This window comes from Vipera berus (assembly GCF_964194415.1).
Source record: "Vipera berus genome assembly, chromosome: 5".
Lineage (NCBI taxonomy): Eukaryota > Metazoa > Chordata > Lepidosauria > Squamata > Viperidae > Vipera > Vipera berus.
The window spans coordinates 77,931,560-77,948,029 of NC_138207.1; the positions used below are offsets into that span (position 1 = coordinate 77,931,560).

At 39.3% G+C, this 16,470-nt stretch overlaps 1 protein-coding gene across 1 annotated transcript in view; it reads right to left on the minus strand.

Moving 5' to 3' along the window:
* The window catches only part of LOC308668350 (lipase member M-like), a 29,087-nt gene extending 17,161 nt beyond the window's left edge, over window positions 1-11,926 (minus strand). Inside the window, exons 1-6 of the mRNA XM_081328208.1 lie at window positions 11,736-11,926; window positions 8,622-8,848; window positions 8,039-8,143; window positions 4,676-4,790; window positions 3,570-3,768; window positions 2,668-2,777 (exon numbers count right to left, since the gene is read on the minus strand). Of these exons, the coding sequence (XP_081184334.1) occupies window positions 2,668-2,777; window positions 3,570-3,768; window positions 4,676-4,790; window positions 8,039-8,143; window positions 8,622-8,714 (622 nt within the window). The 5' untranslated portion in view covers window positions 8,715-8,848; window positions 11,736-11,926. The remainder of the gene's footprint in view (window positions 1-2,667; window positions 2,778-3,569; window positions 3,769-4,675; window positions 4,791-8,038; window positions 8,144-8,621; window positions 8,849-11,735) is intronic.
* Between the last annotated feature and the right edge of the window lie 4,544 nt (window positions 11,927-16,470).

The window sequence follows — 16,470 nt, forward strand, 5'->3', positions numbered from 1 at the left end:
GTGGAGTTGGAGCAACTGAATGGAGCTGAGTGTTTACTGGCAGGATGCCTTTCCTGATGCCTGCTTCCTGCTCACAGCATATATTTTCTCTTTCCGCCCAGAGAGAAAAATATCTGCCCCTATCTAGGATCCAACTCACAGCCTCCTGATTATAAGGCAAAAGCTCTACCTCTAGGCCACCACACCTTATAACTTTCTTCTTCATTGATTCAGTAATAATGGCTTATTACCACATTACACATAGGAATTTTACCCAGTCATAGGAGATTTTTTTTTTTGAATGGGGAGGATTCTATACAGATTCCAAGGATTGAATTAAAGCCCACTTGTTTTAAATGCAAATTAAAGGATTTTTGTTTTTGTTTTGTTTTAGTGATAGCAATCCCATTCCATGAAGTGGACAGGATCATGGGGGAGGCTGAGCACCACCACATGTTTATTGGACCCGTGCCCTTCCTGGCTGGTCTATGCAGCCCGGGAGAGGACACGCAGCTGGTTCCAGGCAGTTATATCGGCTTCTTTGAGTGAGGGTAGCTTCCCCGCCGTCTTGAAAGAGGCGGTGGTGAGGCCTCTCCTCAAGAAGCCTGCCTTGGACCCAGCTGTATTGAACAACTTTCGTCCTGTCTCCAACCTTCGCTTTCTTGCGAAGGTTGTTGAGAGTGTGCTGGCACATCAGCTCCCTCTGGTCCTAGATGAAGCGGATTATCTAGACCCGTACCAATCGGGTTTCAGGCCCGGGTACAGCACGGAGACGGCATTGGTCGCGCTGGTGAATGATCTCTGGAGGGCTCGGGACAGGGGGCATTCCTCTGTTCTGGTCCTATTAGACCTCTCAGCGGCTTTCGATACCATCGACCATGGTATCTTGCTGCGGCGTCTCAGGGGATTGGGAGTGGGAGGCACGGTTTTACAGTGGTTCTCCTCCTATCTCCAGGGACGTTCGCAGTCGGTGTTGGCAGGAGGGCAGAGGTCGACCGCGAGGTCTCTCATTTGTGGAGTTCCTCAGGGGTCGGTCCTCTCGCCTCTCCTGTTCAACATCTATATGAAACCGCTGGGTGAGATCATTCGTGGTTTTGGAGTTGGGTATCATCAGTATGCTGATGATACCCAGCTTTTCCTTTCGACCCCAAACCACCCCAGTGATGCCCTCAACGTGATGTCCCGTTGCCTGGAGGCGGTTCAGGTCTGGATGGGGAGGAACAGACTTCAACTCAACCCCGACAAGACCGAGTGGCTTTGCATACCTTCATCCCGGGTTTATTCGGACATTCCACCTCTCGCTATGGGGGGTGAACTATTGCCCCCCGTAGATAGGGCTCGCAACTTGGGAGTCCTCCTAGATTCACGGCTCACCCTGGAAAATCATATAGGAGCTGTGACTAGGGGGGCTTTCGCCCAGGTTCGCCTGGTGCGCCAGTTGCGGCCCTATCTAAGCCGGGATGATCTATGCACGGTCACTCATGCGCTCGTGACCTCTCGACTAGACTACTGCAACGCTCTCTACATGGGGCTGCCCTTGAGGACCACCCGGAAGCTCCAACTGGTACAGAATGCAGCCGCGAGAGTTGTGTTGGGAGTCTCCCGATACTCCCACGTTACACCTCTGCTCCGTGAGCTGCATTGGTTACCAGTTGCCTTCCGGGTGAGATTCAAGGTACTAGTAATGGTATTCAAAGCCCTACATGGCAGGGGTCCGGAGTACCTGAGGGAACACCTGCTGCCGGCATCAACTTCCCTCCACCCTGTGCGTTCCCACAGAGAGGGCCTCCTCAGGGTGCCACCGGTCAGAGAATGTCGACTGGTGGCCCCCAGGGGGAGATCCTTCTCTGTGGGCGCCCCGGAGCTATGGAATCAGCTACCGGTTGAGCTCCGGACGGCGCCCGACCTTCGCTCCTTTCGCCGCGAGCTAAAAACATACTTTTTTGAACAAGCTGGCCTGGCCTGATGAGGGGATTGGGGGGGGGGGTTGCTATTGTTATTTTATTAGATTTTAAAGATGTATTTTAGTATGTGGGCATTTATTTAATCTTGTTTTAATTTTTGTAATTTGTATTTTTATTCTTGCCCTGTTCACCGCCCTGAGTCCTTCGGGAGAAGGGCGGTATAGAAATAGTATTAAATAAATAAATAAAATAAATTTGGAATGTCGCATAGCACAACCTATCTAAGGATATGGGTCAATAAAGATTATATATGTTTGGCTTACTCAAGGCTCCCTATCAAGCCCTAGCATTTGCTGGATAAAACTAGCTAGATAAATCAATAGAAGGTCATGGTGTATGACAGGCTTTTCTGTCTTATATACTGGTTTCACTTCATTCACACTTTCCATTATTTTGTCTCCAACAAATTGTTCAATTACTTCTTCATTACTTCTTACCATTCTCCTACAGATCTAAAAATAAAATAAAATGAAGAATATAATTATAGATATGCTGTAAGAATTAATGCTTAGAAGTCTATAGCTCTGGCCAGTTTGCATCCTGCCAGCGATTACCATAGTACAATGAACTCAGATAATATGTCCTGGTACCAAGCCACAATGTTGTCACCTGCATCATGATCTCATTGCATCGTTTGCCTGATGACATTAAGATGCTTATCATGTCACTTGTTCTTCCATCCCCTTGCTTCCCTTTTCACCCCTGCAAAAATCCAAGCATTTACCTATAGTGGATCCTTGGGAATAGCCAACATAAAAAAGTTGTTTCTGTCCAGTTTTAGCTAGGATAAAATATATAATAGCTGGCAGGTCTTCCATTGCCATTTCGTGAAAACTGAAACAAAATAAAGTCAATCAATCAATCAATCAATCAAATCTTTGTTACAGTCATAGCCAAATGTTGGAAAGGTGACATACAAACAATTGATAATTTTAAAATCTAAGAAACATAAAATATGTAAAGTTAATTTTTAAAAAACCTAAAAGGTATATATAAAAAATCTAAAAAGGAATATTAAATATAAAAGAATTATATGGCTGACTAAATCTATTATAATACAAAACAAAGAACTGGATGATGAAACTTATATCACTATAGCAATAGATGGTAAGCTACTCAAACTATCTCTCTTTCCAGATTATTTTTGCATTAATTGAGTTTATAATTGCTTGTTTGTCATAAAACTATAGGATGGGAAGATTTTGAAAATCGTAATCTAATAGAAATGTAAAAGAAAACAATCACCTATCCAGTTGGGGGAAGAATATGTATGGAAGGATGGTTTTCAAGAAAATCACGATAGTGGCCGTGACTGGTGTTGATGACAGTCAAAGCCTTGCCCTTTTTGTGTGTGCATTGTGACATGTTTAAAAGGAGATAGGACTTTGATTGCACAGTCATAGCTACCATCTTGATTTTTTTAAATCTCTGCTGTGGATGCCCTTGACAGCTGATGATCATGGATGCTTTTGTCCAATCAAACTCATAGTTCAAGGTATTAGGTTTTCCTTTCAAGTCATAGACATGGTATGATCCATCTTTTGAACTTCTGTCATATTTCATGCCCATATTAAGTGAAGTTTCATCACTCTCCCCCCTCCCCAGCACCAAATGTTTTTAACTTACCTGAAATTCCAGAATTCTTCTTCTTTATGTGAAAAGTGCTGGTGTCTTTTACACCATCTGCTTCCTCGGTTATTTGCCAACCAAACATCAAAGCCAGCATCTGCCAGTATAAAACCTAAGCTGCTATTGGGTTTGTTAGTTATCCATATTCCACAATCTGTAAGAATTCCTGGCATTAGTAACACAGCAGGTTTTGAAGCTGTAAACAAAAAAAAGGAAAGGAAGAAAAGAAGGACAAAACAACAAAAAAGTAATTACATCAAATTGCCTATGGAGGAAAAAAATCCAGTTCATAATTAAGTATCTGGCCCAAATTACAACTGAGCTATAAATATGCAATCCAAAATAACATTAGAAGGCAAAAGAACAGTACAAACATTTGCTTTGGCTTAATATTTTCATTCATTCATTCATTCATTCATTCATTCATACGTACGTACATATGTACGTACGTTTGTTTATAACTGCCCACCTCACATGAAATTGAATTTGGGTGGCATTATAACACTATATAACTATAAAAATAAGGTTATGTTCTTTCCTGTTTCCCCATGTTCATTTAAATGAAATGATTAGCATGTAGTTTAGTCATCGACCATCTTGAGAATTCTTGACTGAGATCTAGACCTGGGAAAATCCCCAAACATTCCTATTACATGATATAATAATATCACGGAAAATGAAACGAGCTTGAGGCCATTATGGTTTTTTTTCTGTGTTCATTTGTTTTCAAGGTGGCTTCTGTTTCCCATATGTATGAACAAATAAATTACTTCAAATGATCACCCCCTTTATATTTTATTTATTTTATTTTATTTTAATGCCATTTATATCCCGCCCTTCTCCGAAGACTCAGGGCGGCTTACAATTTAAGCACAAACCAATGTGCTTAGCAATAGCCTTCATTCTATGTATATGCCTGCTTATTAGGGCTTTCGCCCCCCCCCCCAGCGGCATTATTACAAAGTCAGCGACATTATTACAAAGTCAGTTCTCTCACTGCAGAAGATATCTACAGAAGTTAAGAATACAAATAGGATATTTCATAAGAGCAAATCAGTATTAATAAACTTTGCTTTGGTGAACATTAAAAGCAAAAAAACAACCTGTTGTATCTAAGGCTTTCTTTCCAAGAATTCTGTTGATAGTAAGGAAGTAACCATCATTTGTCAGGATTTCATGTTCCTCATTAGGATAACCATGATATTGTAAGACCTCACTCTGGAAAAAGATATAAAAAGAGAGAGAGAGAGAGAGAGAGAGAGAGAGAGAGAGAGAGAGAGAGAGAGAGAGAGAGAAGCGGTAATCAGTATTGTTCAACTTTTAATCTTGTTTACCTTTTTATCAGATCCACCCTTACAAAATAAAATCTTAGCTAATAAGGTTCAGGCAACAAAGGTTAATATCTTTAATCATAAGGTTTACCGCCAGCTAGATTTGCCTGTGGAGTTGATGGGAACTTTTAACCTGCCCTTCAATTGATGGGAATATTAATAACAGCAATGTCACTGCATATTATAATAAGCTAGTTCCACAAATGAAAAAGTGACTTTTTTGATAATTTTGATATATATATGTGTGTGTGTGTGTGTGTGTGTGTGTGCCAATCTGACAGAAGTCCAATGGCAATGATTATAATTTTCCACTACAATTCTTGCATTGAAGCTGAAGTGAATCCACCTGCTTTCCATAGCTGCTGCCAGTTTGTCTCCTGTATAAGATCACCAAGATCGGTATCCTCAGCTTCCTTTAATCCATAGGGTGGATCTTTATTTCTAATTGCAATAATAATGTACACATTTTTGAGGTTGTTCCTTTTCATTGTTCTAAATAATAAAGTATTAAATTCTCAGAATTAGTATAAGGCCATATTGCTGAAGTTCTAATATTTCTGTGGCTGCAAGGAGATTTGAGTTGACACCAAAAAAGCTATGATATCTTATCACCTATTCATTGCTCTATCTTATCTTTATTGAGAGGTGCACCATTACAGTAAAAATCTTTCAGTCCATAAAGATTATATTCTGTCAAATATTTCCTTTTAGCCAAACCAGAATAAAGATCTTAATCAAAATAGGTTATGAAAGGAATAAAAAGAGAAATATCATATATCATAACTCTGTATTTATTCTTACAAATTTGGAGAATATTGAATATTAAGAATAAATGTTTCAGTGAAAACATTTTCAATCTGTCTTATTCCAGAAAAATGTTTCAGATTAAAACAACAACACTGATTTATAATTTTATTTGATTTTAACTAGTTTCAGTCTGAATCCAGTGTTTAGAAGAGTCCTCTATAAATGGAATCATATGTCCTAACGTGCCACTTGATAATGCATTAAGTAATTGGTCATGCCCCCGCCTCTTGGGGCTGGAGGAGATTTCTACTGAGTATTGTCACAGAAGTCAAGAAAGCATCTACAGTAGTGCAATCAATGGTTGCACCACCGTAAGATCTGTTATGTACTGGGCTCATAGTAATACCATGTGGGCTGCTGGAACAGCTAACGGCTCTCCAGCAACCCAGACTTCAAGTCTCCAGCACTACAATTGGCTATCCCTAGGTGGCAATGGTTGTTTCAAATCTATTGGCTGCTGCCTAGGGGCTAGATTATATATAGTGGTTAGTTGCAGCCATTTGCTCAGTACAGATTCTGCACGAAATAAAATATGAGTTTCCCTGTACTCAGCTACCTCATCTTCATTCCTGCACCAAAGAACCCGCTATTTAACAAGGTCAATGACAGATCAAAAATCTCTGAATTCAAAAGAATATTCCAACCCAAAATAGGCATGCTAAATGATACCACTAGGCAAATAGTAAAAAATTAAAAATAGATCAAAGAAAAATGCCTGAGTGTTTAACTTTTACTTTTTGAATATATTGTTTTGCTTTGTTATTTGCTCTTAAAAGTTGACCAGCGTTTGAATGCTGATTTATTTCAACCCTTGCTGGACTCTGTGTTTTTCTTTTCCTTTTCCTTTATGTTTTTTTTTTCTTTTTTCCTATAAAGACTGAGAAAGATTGGAGAATGGATTTATTACATCTAACTGGAAACCGTTTCTGTTTGGACTTTGTTGGGAAGATAGGCCCATTGTGGAGACTGAATTTATTATATTTAATTAGACAACAAAAAGATGGCATTAATAAACAAACATGAATATTTGATCTAAGACAAATTACTTTTAACTTTTGGGATGATTTAGGATAGATAAGATGCTGTGGCAAACTTTCTATGAGTATATTACAATAACAGTTTCTTAACAAAGAGTTTTGAGATATCATCATCATCATCATCATTATTATTATTATTATTATTATTATTATTATTATTATTATTATTATTATTATTATTATTATTATTATTATTCCTGTTAACTATTTCATCATTAATATAGTATGTAAAAGACAGGTCAATAACTTGCAAGTAGATTTACTAGTTTGAAAAATTTGGGGGGGAATGTTTTGCAAGGGGTAGGAACCAATATTATAGTAATGTATTAATCAATATTCAATTAGTGGAGATATATGTATACATGTATTTTTTCTTTTCATTTTGGTATACTGTTTAAAAATGTCTTGATTGTTTTATGTTTTATCCTTTTTTGGATTTTTTTGGAGTTCTGTATTTTAACTTTCCTTTGAATAAAATAAAAAGTAGGGAGGAAAAGAAATATGATAAGCAACAGAAGAAAAATCAGTAAAGATTTTAATTAAGGTATGCCAGTCAACCTGGAAAATGACACAGTGGTCACAAAGAAGTAACTCTATGTTCTAACAACAAAGAAAGGAGACTTAACAGCTGTACAAACTATGGTTTTATTTCACACACTAGCAAAATAATGCTTAGGATCATCCAGTTCAGATTAAAGAGCCCTTGACACCCAACATGATAAAAGAGGAAGTAAAGAAGAATAGAAAAAGAGATGCAAGATATTCACTCTGGCTTTTTAAAAAATCCAAGGAACATGAAATATTGATACATCTGGATAATTGAGAAAGCCAAAGAATACCAGCAAGAAGTCAATATCTGCTTTATTGATTATAGAAAGTCCTTTGATTATGTCTATCACATTGTTATAGAATGTCCTTAGAAAAAATGAGATTCCCTGAGCATTTCATTGACCTCATGAGAAACTTACCACATATATATTGTAGATCAGGAAGTCTCTTCTCTAGACAGAATATGGTGAAACAGATGGGTTCCAGGTTGGCAAAGGAATGAGACAAAGCTGCATACTCCCTTCTTATTTAGATATTGAGGGAGGTTTCCATTGGCCTATGAGTACCCCTTGATCATTGCAAACTCTAAAATAACTGATTCAAATGTAAACTTACTAGTATAACCTTGACCATTGTTATATATGAAATCTTGATTCAGAAACCGGATTAGAATTGACAATGGGGTTCCAACCCTTAATGTATTAAATATTGTACTAAAGTATATTAACGATGTTAAACTTACAATATTCATGAATGTTTCAGGGTTCTTTGTTCTTGACAATTGTTTGGAATCATTGAACTCCAGAACCAAAAGAGATATCATGAGAAACAAAAACATCTTCAGTATCTGTAAAATAGCAATATAACTTATAGCATTATTGTGCTTTTGCCAGACATTTTTAAGTGATTAAGATTACAAATTAAAGCCAATATGTTTTTGATGTTGACAGCAGTGTTATAATGAGTGAGTACCTTATATTACTATGCAGCCTTGAGGATTTGAATCTGTTGCCACATTTGTTGTTTCACACAAATTTTAGCCTTTCTGCTTTGTCAAACATTACACAAGAATATTTAGTTCATTTGTTCATTTAATCATTTAATCCACATAACTTTGAAATCATTTTTACTTTGACAAGATAATGCTATGATAACAAGATGCATTATTGTATTCAGTAACAATATGCTATTATCTTCACAATCTCATAAATATATCAGAAGTAATTTCTTTAAAAAAATAATACTTGAAAACAATGCAACCGCTATTTTGAAGCATATATTTGGAAGCATATATATGTTACTCGTCCCAGCTTCTGCCAACCTACCAGTTCAAAAGCACGTAAAAATGCAAGTAGAAAAATAGGGACCACTTCGGTGGGAAAGTAACAGCGCTCCGTGCACCTTTGGTGACTAGTCATGCCGGCCACATGACCATGGAGACATCCTCGGACAAGGGCTGGCTCTTCGGCTTTGAAACGGAGATGAGTACCGGCCCCTAGAGTTGGAAACGACTAGCACGCATGTGCGGGGGAACCTTTACCTTTACCTTTACCTTATCAAAATAAAAGGACATTTGTAATTAGATGACAACAAGATTGAATAAAAGGTTATAAAAAGGCAAAAGCTAAACAGAAGGGTGTCTAATTCAAAGGAACCGTGAATCATGAAACTTGATGGACAGGCAATTCTGATTACAGTAATACTCAAGAGTTTGGACGGAGGAGAATTTTTGTGTAAAACAATGTGTACCATTTTCTGAGCCCTTATAAATGAAACAAATATTCTTGGGGTGGGGAGAGAACATCCTGCAAACACCCTTGCTATACACATATTCCTCTTTACTGCTTAGGACTGAAGAACATCTGAATGTTATTAAATGCTATTATTATGTGCTCAGCATATAAGGGATTTTGACCTACAAAGGAAACCCTTCATGCCTGCCTGAAAAAAAAACTAGCTTAAAACACACATATGACTAAAAAAAAAAGATTGAAAGAAATTCTTACCACTCACTCACTCCTGGGCTCTGCTGTATATGAGGTGTTCCAGATAATAAAGGGTGGAGTTATTTGTAGGTATTGTGTCTTGAAGGATATTGAAACTAATGTCTTGGGATTTACTGTTGCACCACACTAACATTCCAGGCTCTTCCAATTACCATAATATTTAATTTTTTTAGAGCAGGGATTCCCAATCGGGGGTGTGAGTCGATACTCCAAGGGGTGCAAAAACTTGGGTTTTCAAAATTATACTGTATGTGCATAATTTGTTGCCTTTATTTTTAACTTTTGTAAGAGTTGCAAGAATATATCAGAAGTGTTCTAGGGGTGCGGGGTATAGAAAAGAGCCGCTGGTTCAGAGAAAAACAGAAATATATTCTTCCCGGCTGCATTTTTTTAATCCCGCTATTCCTGTATATTCAAAATATTTATGTTTTTAAACACAAACAAGTAAAGATGCATGCATTTAGTGAAGAAATTGAGATTCTCACCCAAAAATATCGGTGAAATAATATGAAAAGGTTTCTGATGACTATGAGATTAAGACTGATCTGTATAAAGAATGCAATATACTGAACAAATCCATTACAGGCCTATGCAAGCATTGCTGGATATTCTATCTTTTACTTTGCAAGAGAGAGAGTTATTACAACATAACACTAGTGCTTTTACTAGATGTGTTTAGTTTCAGAACTACCTCTAATATTTCATTTGTTTTTTGATGCCCATCATCAAAGTTGTCTGGGATGTAGCATAAATGACAAATTATAATAAGGTCATGTTTCTCTATTATTTGAGCCTGGAGGAACAGACAGCCTCAGTATGGATTCTTAAAGCCTAGCTAAAAAAAGTGTGTGTGACTCCTTTGGAAATTCATCCTGCAGGATTTCCCTGTAGTTGTGACATTAAAGGCAAGGATAAGGAGTTGCAAGACCTTCCTTTGGGACCTTGGCTGTTACCAGGGTAAGTGGCTCTCCCTGAAGTAGGAATGCAGTTAGTTTTTCTTAAAAATTCATTTCTTCTTATTGACCTTCTTTCATCATTTCCTCCTTTCTTGGGACATTTTGGAGGTCACTCTAGCCTTGCCTAGTGAATGTTCAACCATGCAACCTCTTTTCCCCTTCTTTTCCCCTTCCTTCTTTCCTTCCAACTGTTAGGAGGGAAGAGCAAAGTCAGAACTTAATTTAGTTGTCTTTGAAACCTAGACTGGATCATGAATCAGAATGTTAATATGAGTGAGGGATTGAAGGATCCATATAGCATGGGTTCTCTGAGCAAAGATAAGTGCTGTGCAGAATAAGAATAGTTGTCTTATAAAATCTGTTTAATACTGACAATATGGGAAGATACATTTCAAGTATATGGTGCTGGGTAACCTGGAAAATTCTGGTTCTCTTCCAAAAGCCAGCCTTTTCTAATCTAGATCAATTACCAGTCTAAAATTTCTGATTTACTGTTTAGATATATTGATTTCCAAACACATGTTTGTCAAGGTATTGATTTAACAGCTAACCAGCTTATGTAATGTAAGATGTAAGATGTAATGTAATGATGGAAATGACTCAGCAGGGTCTGTGTCTCTTTAAGAACATTTGTATAAAGGGAAGGCTCTGCTGATGTGTTTCTCTCTCTTCCGTTTCCTGCTGTAATTGTGGTTCATTGGATGCTGCTGTATTAGCACATGTATGTATATTGTTCCTGGTATATGATATTGTAGATAGTGTAAAATAAACCACCATTTAATACAAACCACTGTTTACTGTGTTTACTCCTGGGTTATCTCAGTGCAATAAGACTGTGCATGCTCTGAAAAGTTATGGGCCCAGAAAGAGGAGAAACCCAGTAAGAGCTTGACCCAGAGCCATAGGAGTTAAGGCTTGTGGTTTGTAGTGGTTTGTGGTGGTAGCAGGCAACATGGACTCCATCAGCATAATGGGAGGAGGTTTCATAGTATCTCATCTGAATGAGACAAACTACCTCTCCTGGTGTCTGAAAATGGAGATGTACCTGCAAAAGGAGGAGTTGTGGATGATAGTTACTGATCCACCTGCAGCCCTGGATGATGGGGACCAGAGAAAGAATGAGAAAGCATTGGCCAGCATAATCCAGCATACGGATAGCCAGCTGATACATGTAAGGGTTCTCCAGTCTGCTAAAGAGTGCTGAGAAGCTTTGCACAGTGTGTATGTGTGAGAGACAGTGAGCAGCAAAGTAATGCTGACAAGAAAGCTATACAAGGCCCAACTGAAACCAGAAGAGAGCATGCCTATGCATTTGCAGTCGATGAGAAAGACTGTTCTGTTCCCCCCCCCCCGAGGTACAAACAGACAGACAAGCAGGCACGACTAGCAAGGGTTAATTGCTCTGGCTGAAGTAATTTGCCATCCGATAAAGCCTGGGCAGAAAAATACAAGCAGTTTGCCAAAATAAACTCGTTACCTCAAGCATCCGCTGAAATGAGATAATGTCCAAACAAACAGTCCAGAAATACAGAAATACAGAAACGTTAAGAAGCCAGACCAGGGTTTCACACAGATAGAAAATCCTACAGAGTTCCGAAGACGTGACCAGAAGTTGTTTGAATTATTGTTCATCACAAAGTCCTGAGAGCAGCCATAACCCCTTTTGTACCTTGTGGGGTGTGGCTCAGTGACTCAGCTAATCCTTGGCCCTCCTACTCTTCTTATGCTGCTGTAAATGCTTGGCTCTGCATCGTTCTCGGGGATCCAGCCATGATTTATCTTCGTCACTCCCCATCTGCTGCAGCTGCTTGGGCTCATTTCCAGCCTGGCTAATTACAGGCTGCTCCTGTCAGCCTTCAGATGGAGATGGAAGCCTTGCCAGAAAGGAGGGCCCCAGAGAGGGAGGCCTTGCCAGTTCCTCCCCATCATCCTCAGAGTCCTTTTCCTCAGGTAGGACAGGCTCGGGGGTCGGGGCCACAACAAAGACATTCCTAGAGTTAGAAGAAAGAGGAATGACTTTTACTGAGGCACACAAGGTGTATGTGGTGCTCCTTTCATTGGATAGCTCATGGGATGTCGTAGTGCCCAGTTTACAGTCCATGCAAGAGAGGGATTTAACCATGAGTTATTTGACTGGCCGGTTGCTGGAGGAGGATCAGAAACAGCTGGAAAGGCAGCAGAGGGGGGGGGGTGACAACAACGCACAGACGAGGCCTAGAACTACAACATCCAAAAATGCCAGCAGAGCAGCTGAGAACATTTGCACGGTGAAATGCTGCTTCAAGTGTGGTTCTGCAGAACATCTCCAGAGACATTTTACCTGGCAGCAACTTTAACAGTGAAAAACACTTGGTTATTGGACCATGGGGAAAGTCAGCATGTTGCAAATGACCCCCAAATATTTTCAAACCTAAGACCAGCTAAGGAAACATTTGTTAGCTTAGATAATGGACAACAGTCTGCCATTAAAGGGGAACGTAAAGTATATGTAACTGGTATTGGGAAAACGTTGGATAATGTATTATATGTACCAGAGGTAGACCATAATTTACTCAGTATTCAAGCTTGGATAATATAGGGTATGAAGTACTGTTTGCAAAGGGTCAATATACCATCAGGAAAGGTGTATTGTTAAGATGGATAATTTATACATATTATGGAAGCAGCAGGATGGTTGTGCATGAACAATTACAACATTCCCACTCATGATAATTGCATACATCTATTACACAGGAGGTTAGGTCATGCACGTTTTAGAGTACTGCAAAGGATGCCAGACCTAGTTGAGGGATTTAACATTAAGCAATGCAACACTTATTTAGATTGCACTATTTGTCAAAGTCCAGAGTGTATCCTGTAAGTAAGAAAAGCTCAAGGCAGAGTTTTGCAGTTAATGCACACTGATTTAATTGGTCCCTCTCTAGGGGGAGCTAGGTACGTACTAGTCTTAGTAAATGACTACACCAGATATGAGTTTTGCTATTTATTAAAGAGCAGAACAGAAGTTCTACAACAGTTCAGGCAATGGGTGAACTTTGTAGAGTGAAGATATGGCCATAAAGTATGCCAGCTGTAAACAGACAGGGGAACAGAGTTTATATCTGACAATTTCCAAAAGTGGCTGAGGAACTTAGGCATAAGGCGTTTTGCAGAACAAAGCAATTGGGACAAGGTGCATGCTAACATCGAGGTGTTCATGCCAACACGTAGCGCTAGTTTGCAAGAAAATGAGGCTACCCACAGCCCAATGAAGAAACAACAGGAGAGCAGGTCAGAAATACTAGAAATAGAAGATGATAGACCTGAGGTAAATAAAGAAGTCACAGAAACAAGGAACAGATGATTCCAAGGAGGTCTGAACATAGCAATAAAGGCATACCTCCCAGTTGGTTCTCAGCAAGTGGGGTTATAGTGTATAGTGTAAGGTATGAACCCTGTAATTACTGAGAAATGATGTCATTGCCTAAAGTAGAACAGGATAAATAGAAGGAGGCTATGGATAGAGAAATGGAGTCTATGAATGTGCTTCAGGTATTTACCCTTATGAGATTAGCAGGAGGACAAAAGGCCATGGGGTGTAAATGGGTATATAAAAAGAAGGTTTTACACAATAATGAACTGCAGTATAAGGTTAGTTGTGCAAGGATTAACACAGAGAAAAAAATGTCCAATTACTAAGAGATGTACGTATTGATGTAAAAGAAGCTGTGCCAATATTTGAGGACAATGTTGCATGTATAAAGATGGCAATGGAAGAACGTATTGGAAGCAGAAGTAAACATATAGACATAAAATATTGTAATGTCAGGGTGGCTGTAAAGGATAAACTAATAAAGTTACAGCATTGTTCCACTGACAACAATATAGCTGACATGTTGACTAAGCTTTTAAATGCAGGCAAGCATCAAGAGCAGGGGTGTCAAACTGCCGACCACGGGCCAGATGCATCATCCAGAAGCCGCGCCCACCCCATTGCTGGCAATGGCAAAACCAGACTGATACATTGTGCGATGTCACGTGACGTTGCAAGTTTGACATGTCTGATCAAGAGTATATAAAAGCATTTGGGATAACAGCTGTTTAGCTTTAAATGGGAGGAGTGTCAAAGTATTGATTTAATAGCTAACCAGCTTATGTAGTGTAAGATGTAAGATGTAATGTAATGATGGGAATGACTCAGTAGAGTCTATGTCTCTTTAAGAGCATTTGTATAAGGGGAAGGTTCTGCTGATGTATTCTCTCTCTTCCATTTTCTGTGGTTTGTGGTTTGTTGGATCCGTGTATGTATATTGTTCCTAGTGTATGATATTGTAGATAGTGTAAGATAAACCACCATTTAATACAAACTACTGTTTACTGTGTTTACTCCTGGGTTATCTCAGCACAATAAGACTGTGCATACTCTGACAATGTTTGTTTATTTCTCTGCTATTACCTCCATTGGAAGGACTCCAGATGTTTTCTCTACTTTCTTTCCTGCAATGGTGGTTTCCATGCTGCCATATTCTTTCCGCACACAAACCAGCCCTGTTGTGGGGAAAGGCAGTGGCAGCACACAAGCTGGTCCTATGGAGAAGACGATGGCAATACCATGCAAAAAGAGCATTGTGTAAGAGAGTAGAGCAGCAGCACACAGGCCAGCACTGAGGGGGGGAAAGGAATGGGGTACTTGAAAGTATAAACCCAGGGCAAATAATAAACCAGTACAGTAGATTTAAATTGGGGTGATCCCAGGGAAACTGGAATGTATGGTAGAGGGAGTCCTTGACTTATGACTGGTTGCTTAGCAACCAAAGTTACAACGGATCCCCCAAAGTTCTGAGAGTTGCCTGACCTTGGTGGCTCAGTGGTTAGAATGCAGTATTGCAGACTAATTCTGCCGACTGCCAGCAGTTTGATTCTCACTGGCTCAAGGTTGACTCAGCCTTCCATCCTTCTGAGGTCAGTAAAATGAGGACCCAGATTGTTGGGGGCAAACTCTGTAAACTGCTTAGAGAGGGCTGCAAAGTCCTGTGAAGCAGTATATAAGTTTAAGTGCTATTGCTATTGCCTTCCCTCATAGTCACAAGACCACATTTCAAACACTCAGCAACCAGCTCATATTTACAGCCATTTACAGAGTCCTGTAATTATGTGACCATAATTTATTTATTTTTTTGCAAAAAGCCCTCCAGCATTTACTTCTGGTTTTCAGCAAAAGCACCATAGTGAACAATGAATTAATGACTGTTGCTTAACAATTGCCACATTTGCTTGATAACCACTGTCTTCACTTAACAACCAACACAAAAAACTGTGGCCTCAATCACATGATGATCTACTTTGCAACCGTCACAACCTATGACCATATTTGGCAGGATCCATTATGGTCAGAAGTTGAGGTCTACCTGTAGACAAGACTGAGAAACCAACATCATATAAGACAGAACTATGTTTATTGTAACAGCTATAGTAACAGAATCATGCTTCATCCTCCCATCATTTTAGAATGATGGTATTGGAGAAGTCTCCTGAAAATACCGTGGGCAATCAAGAAAATAAGCAAATAGATTATTGAACAAATCAACCCAGAGTTCTCATTCAAGGAACAAATGATCAATTGCAAGTTATCTTACTTCAGACACATTACATGAAGACCCAGCTCCCTGGAAAAGATTTGAATGCTGGATTTCCTGTTCCTGTTTTCCAGCAAGCAGTCTAAAGATTCGGAATGCCAAACTCTTCAGCTGAAATTTCTTTTTGTTGGGGACCCTAAGGGGCCAGAACCCACCCTGAAGGGGTGGAATGAAGGAGGGAAATCCCAGGGACTTAGGAAATATGGCGGTCTCCCCGAACGGTCCAGGAGAAGCCTCCCAGAAATCAACAGAAGAAAAGGCTGGCTAACTCCATGTCCAGTCATAGTTGGAGACAACGGAAGTCATAAGCTTTTAAACTAAGCGGATTTAAAACAGCATGCTTGAATCTGGGTAAGAATATTGATTTTCTCTATCCTACCTATTTTCCTGAAGAAGAAAGTCCCCAAAATAAGAGATCTCCGGAAAAAAAGGAGGGAGATTTTACTCCCTCCTTTTGGTTACCGGAAGCGGTGAAACTTACCCTTTAGAGAGAGAAAAAAGACTAGAAAGACCTGAAAAATGAGCAAACGCTGACACCTACTTGTGGGTGAGGATTCTTTTTTTCTCTGACCCTCAAAGTTCCTAGAAAATTCAGCT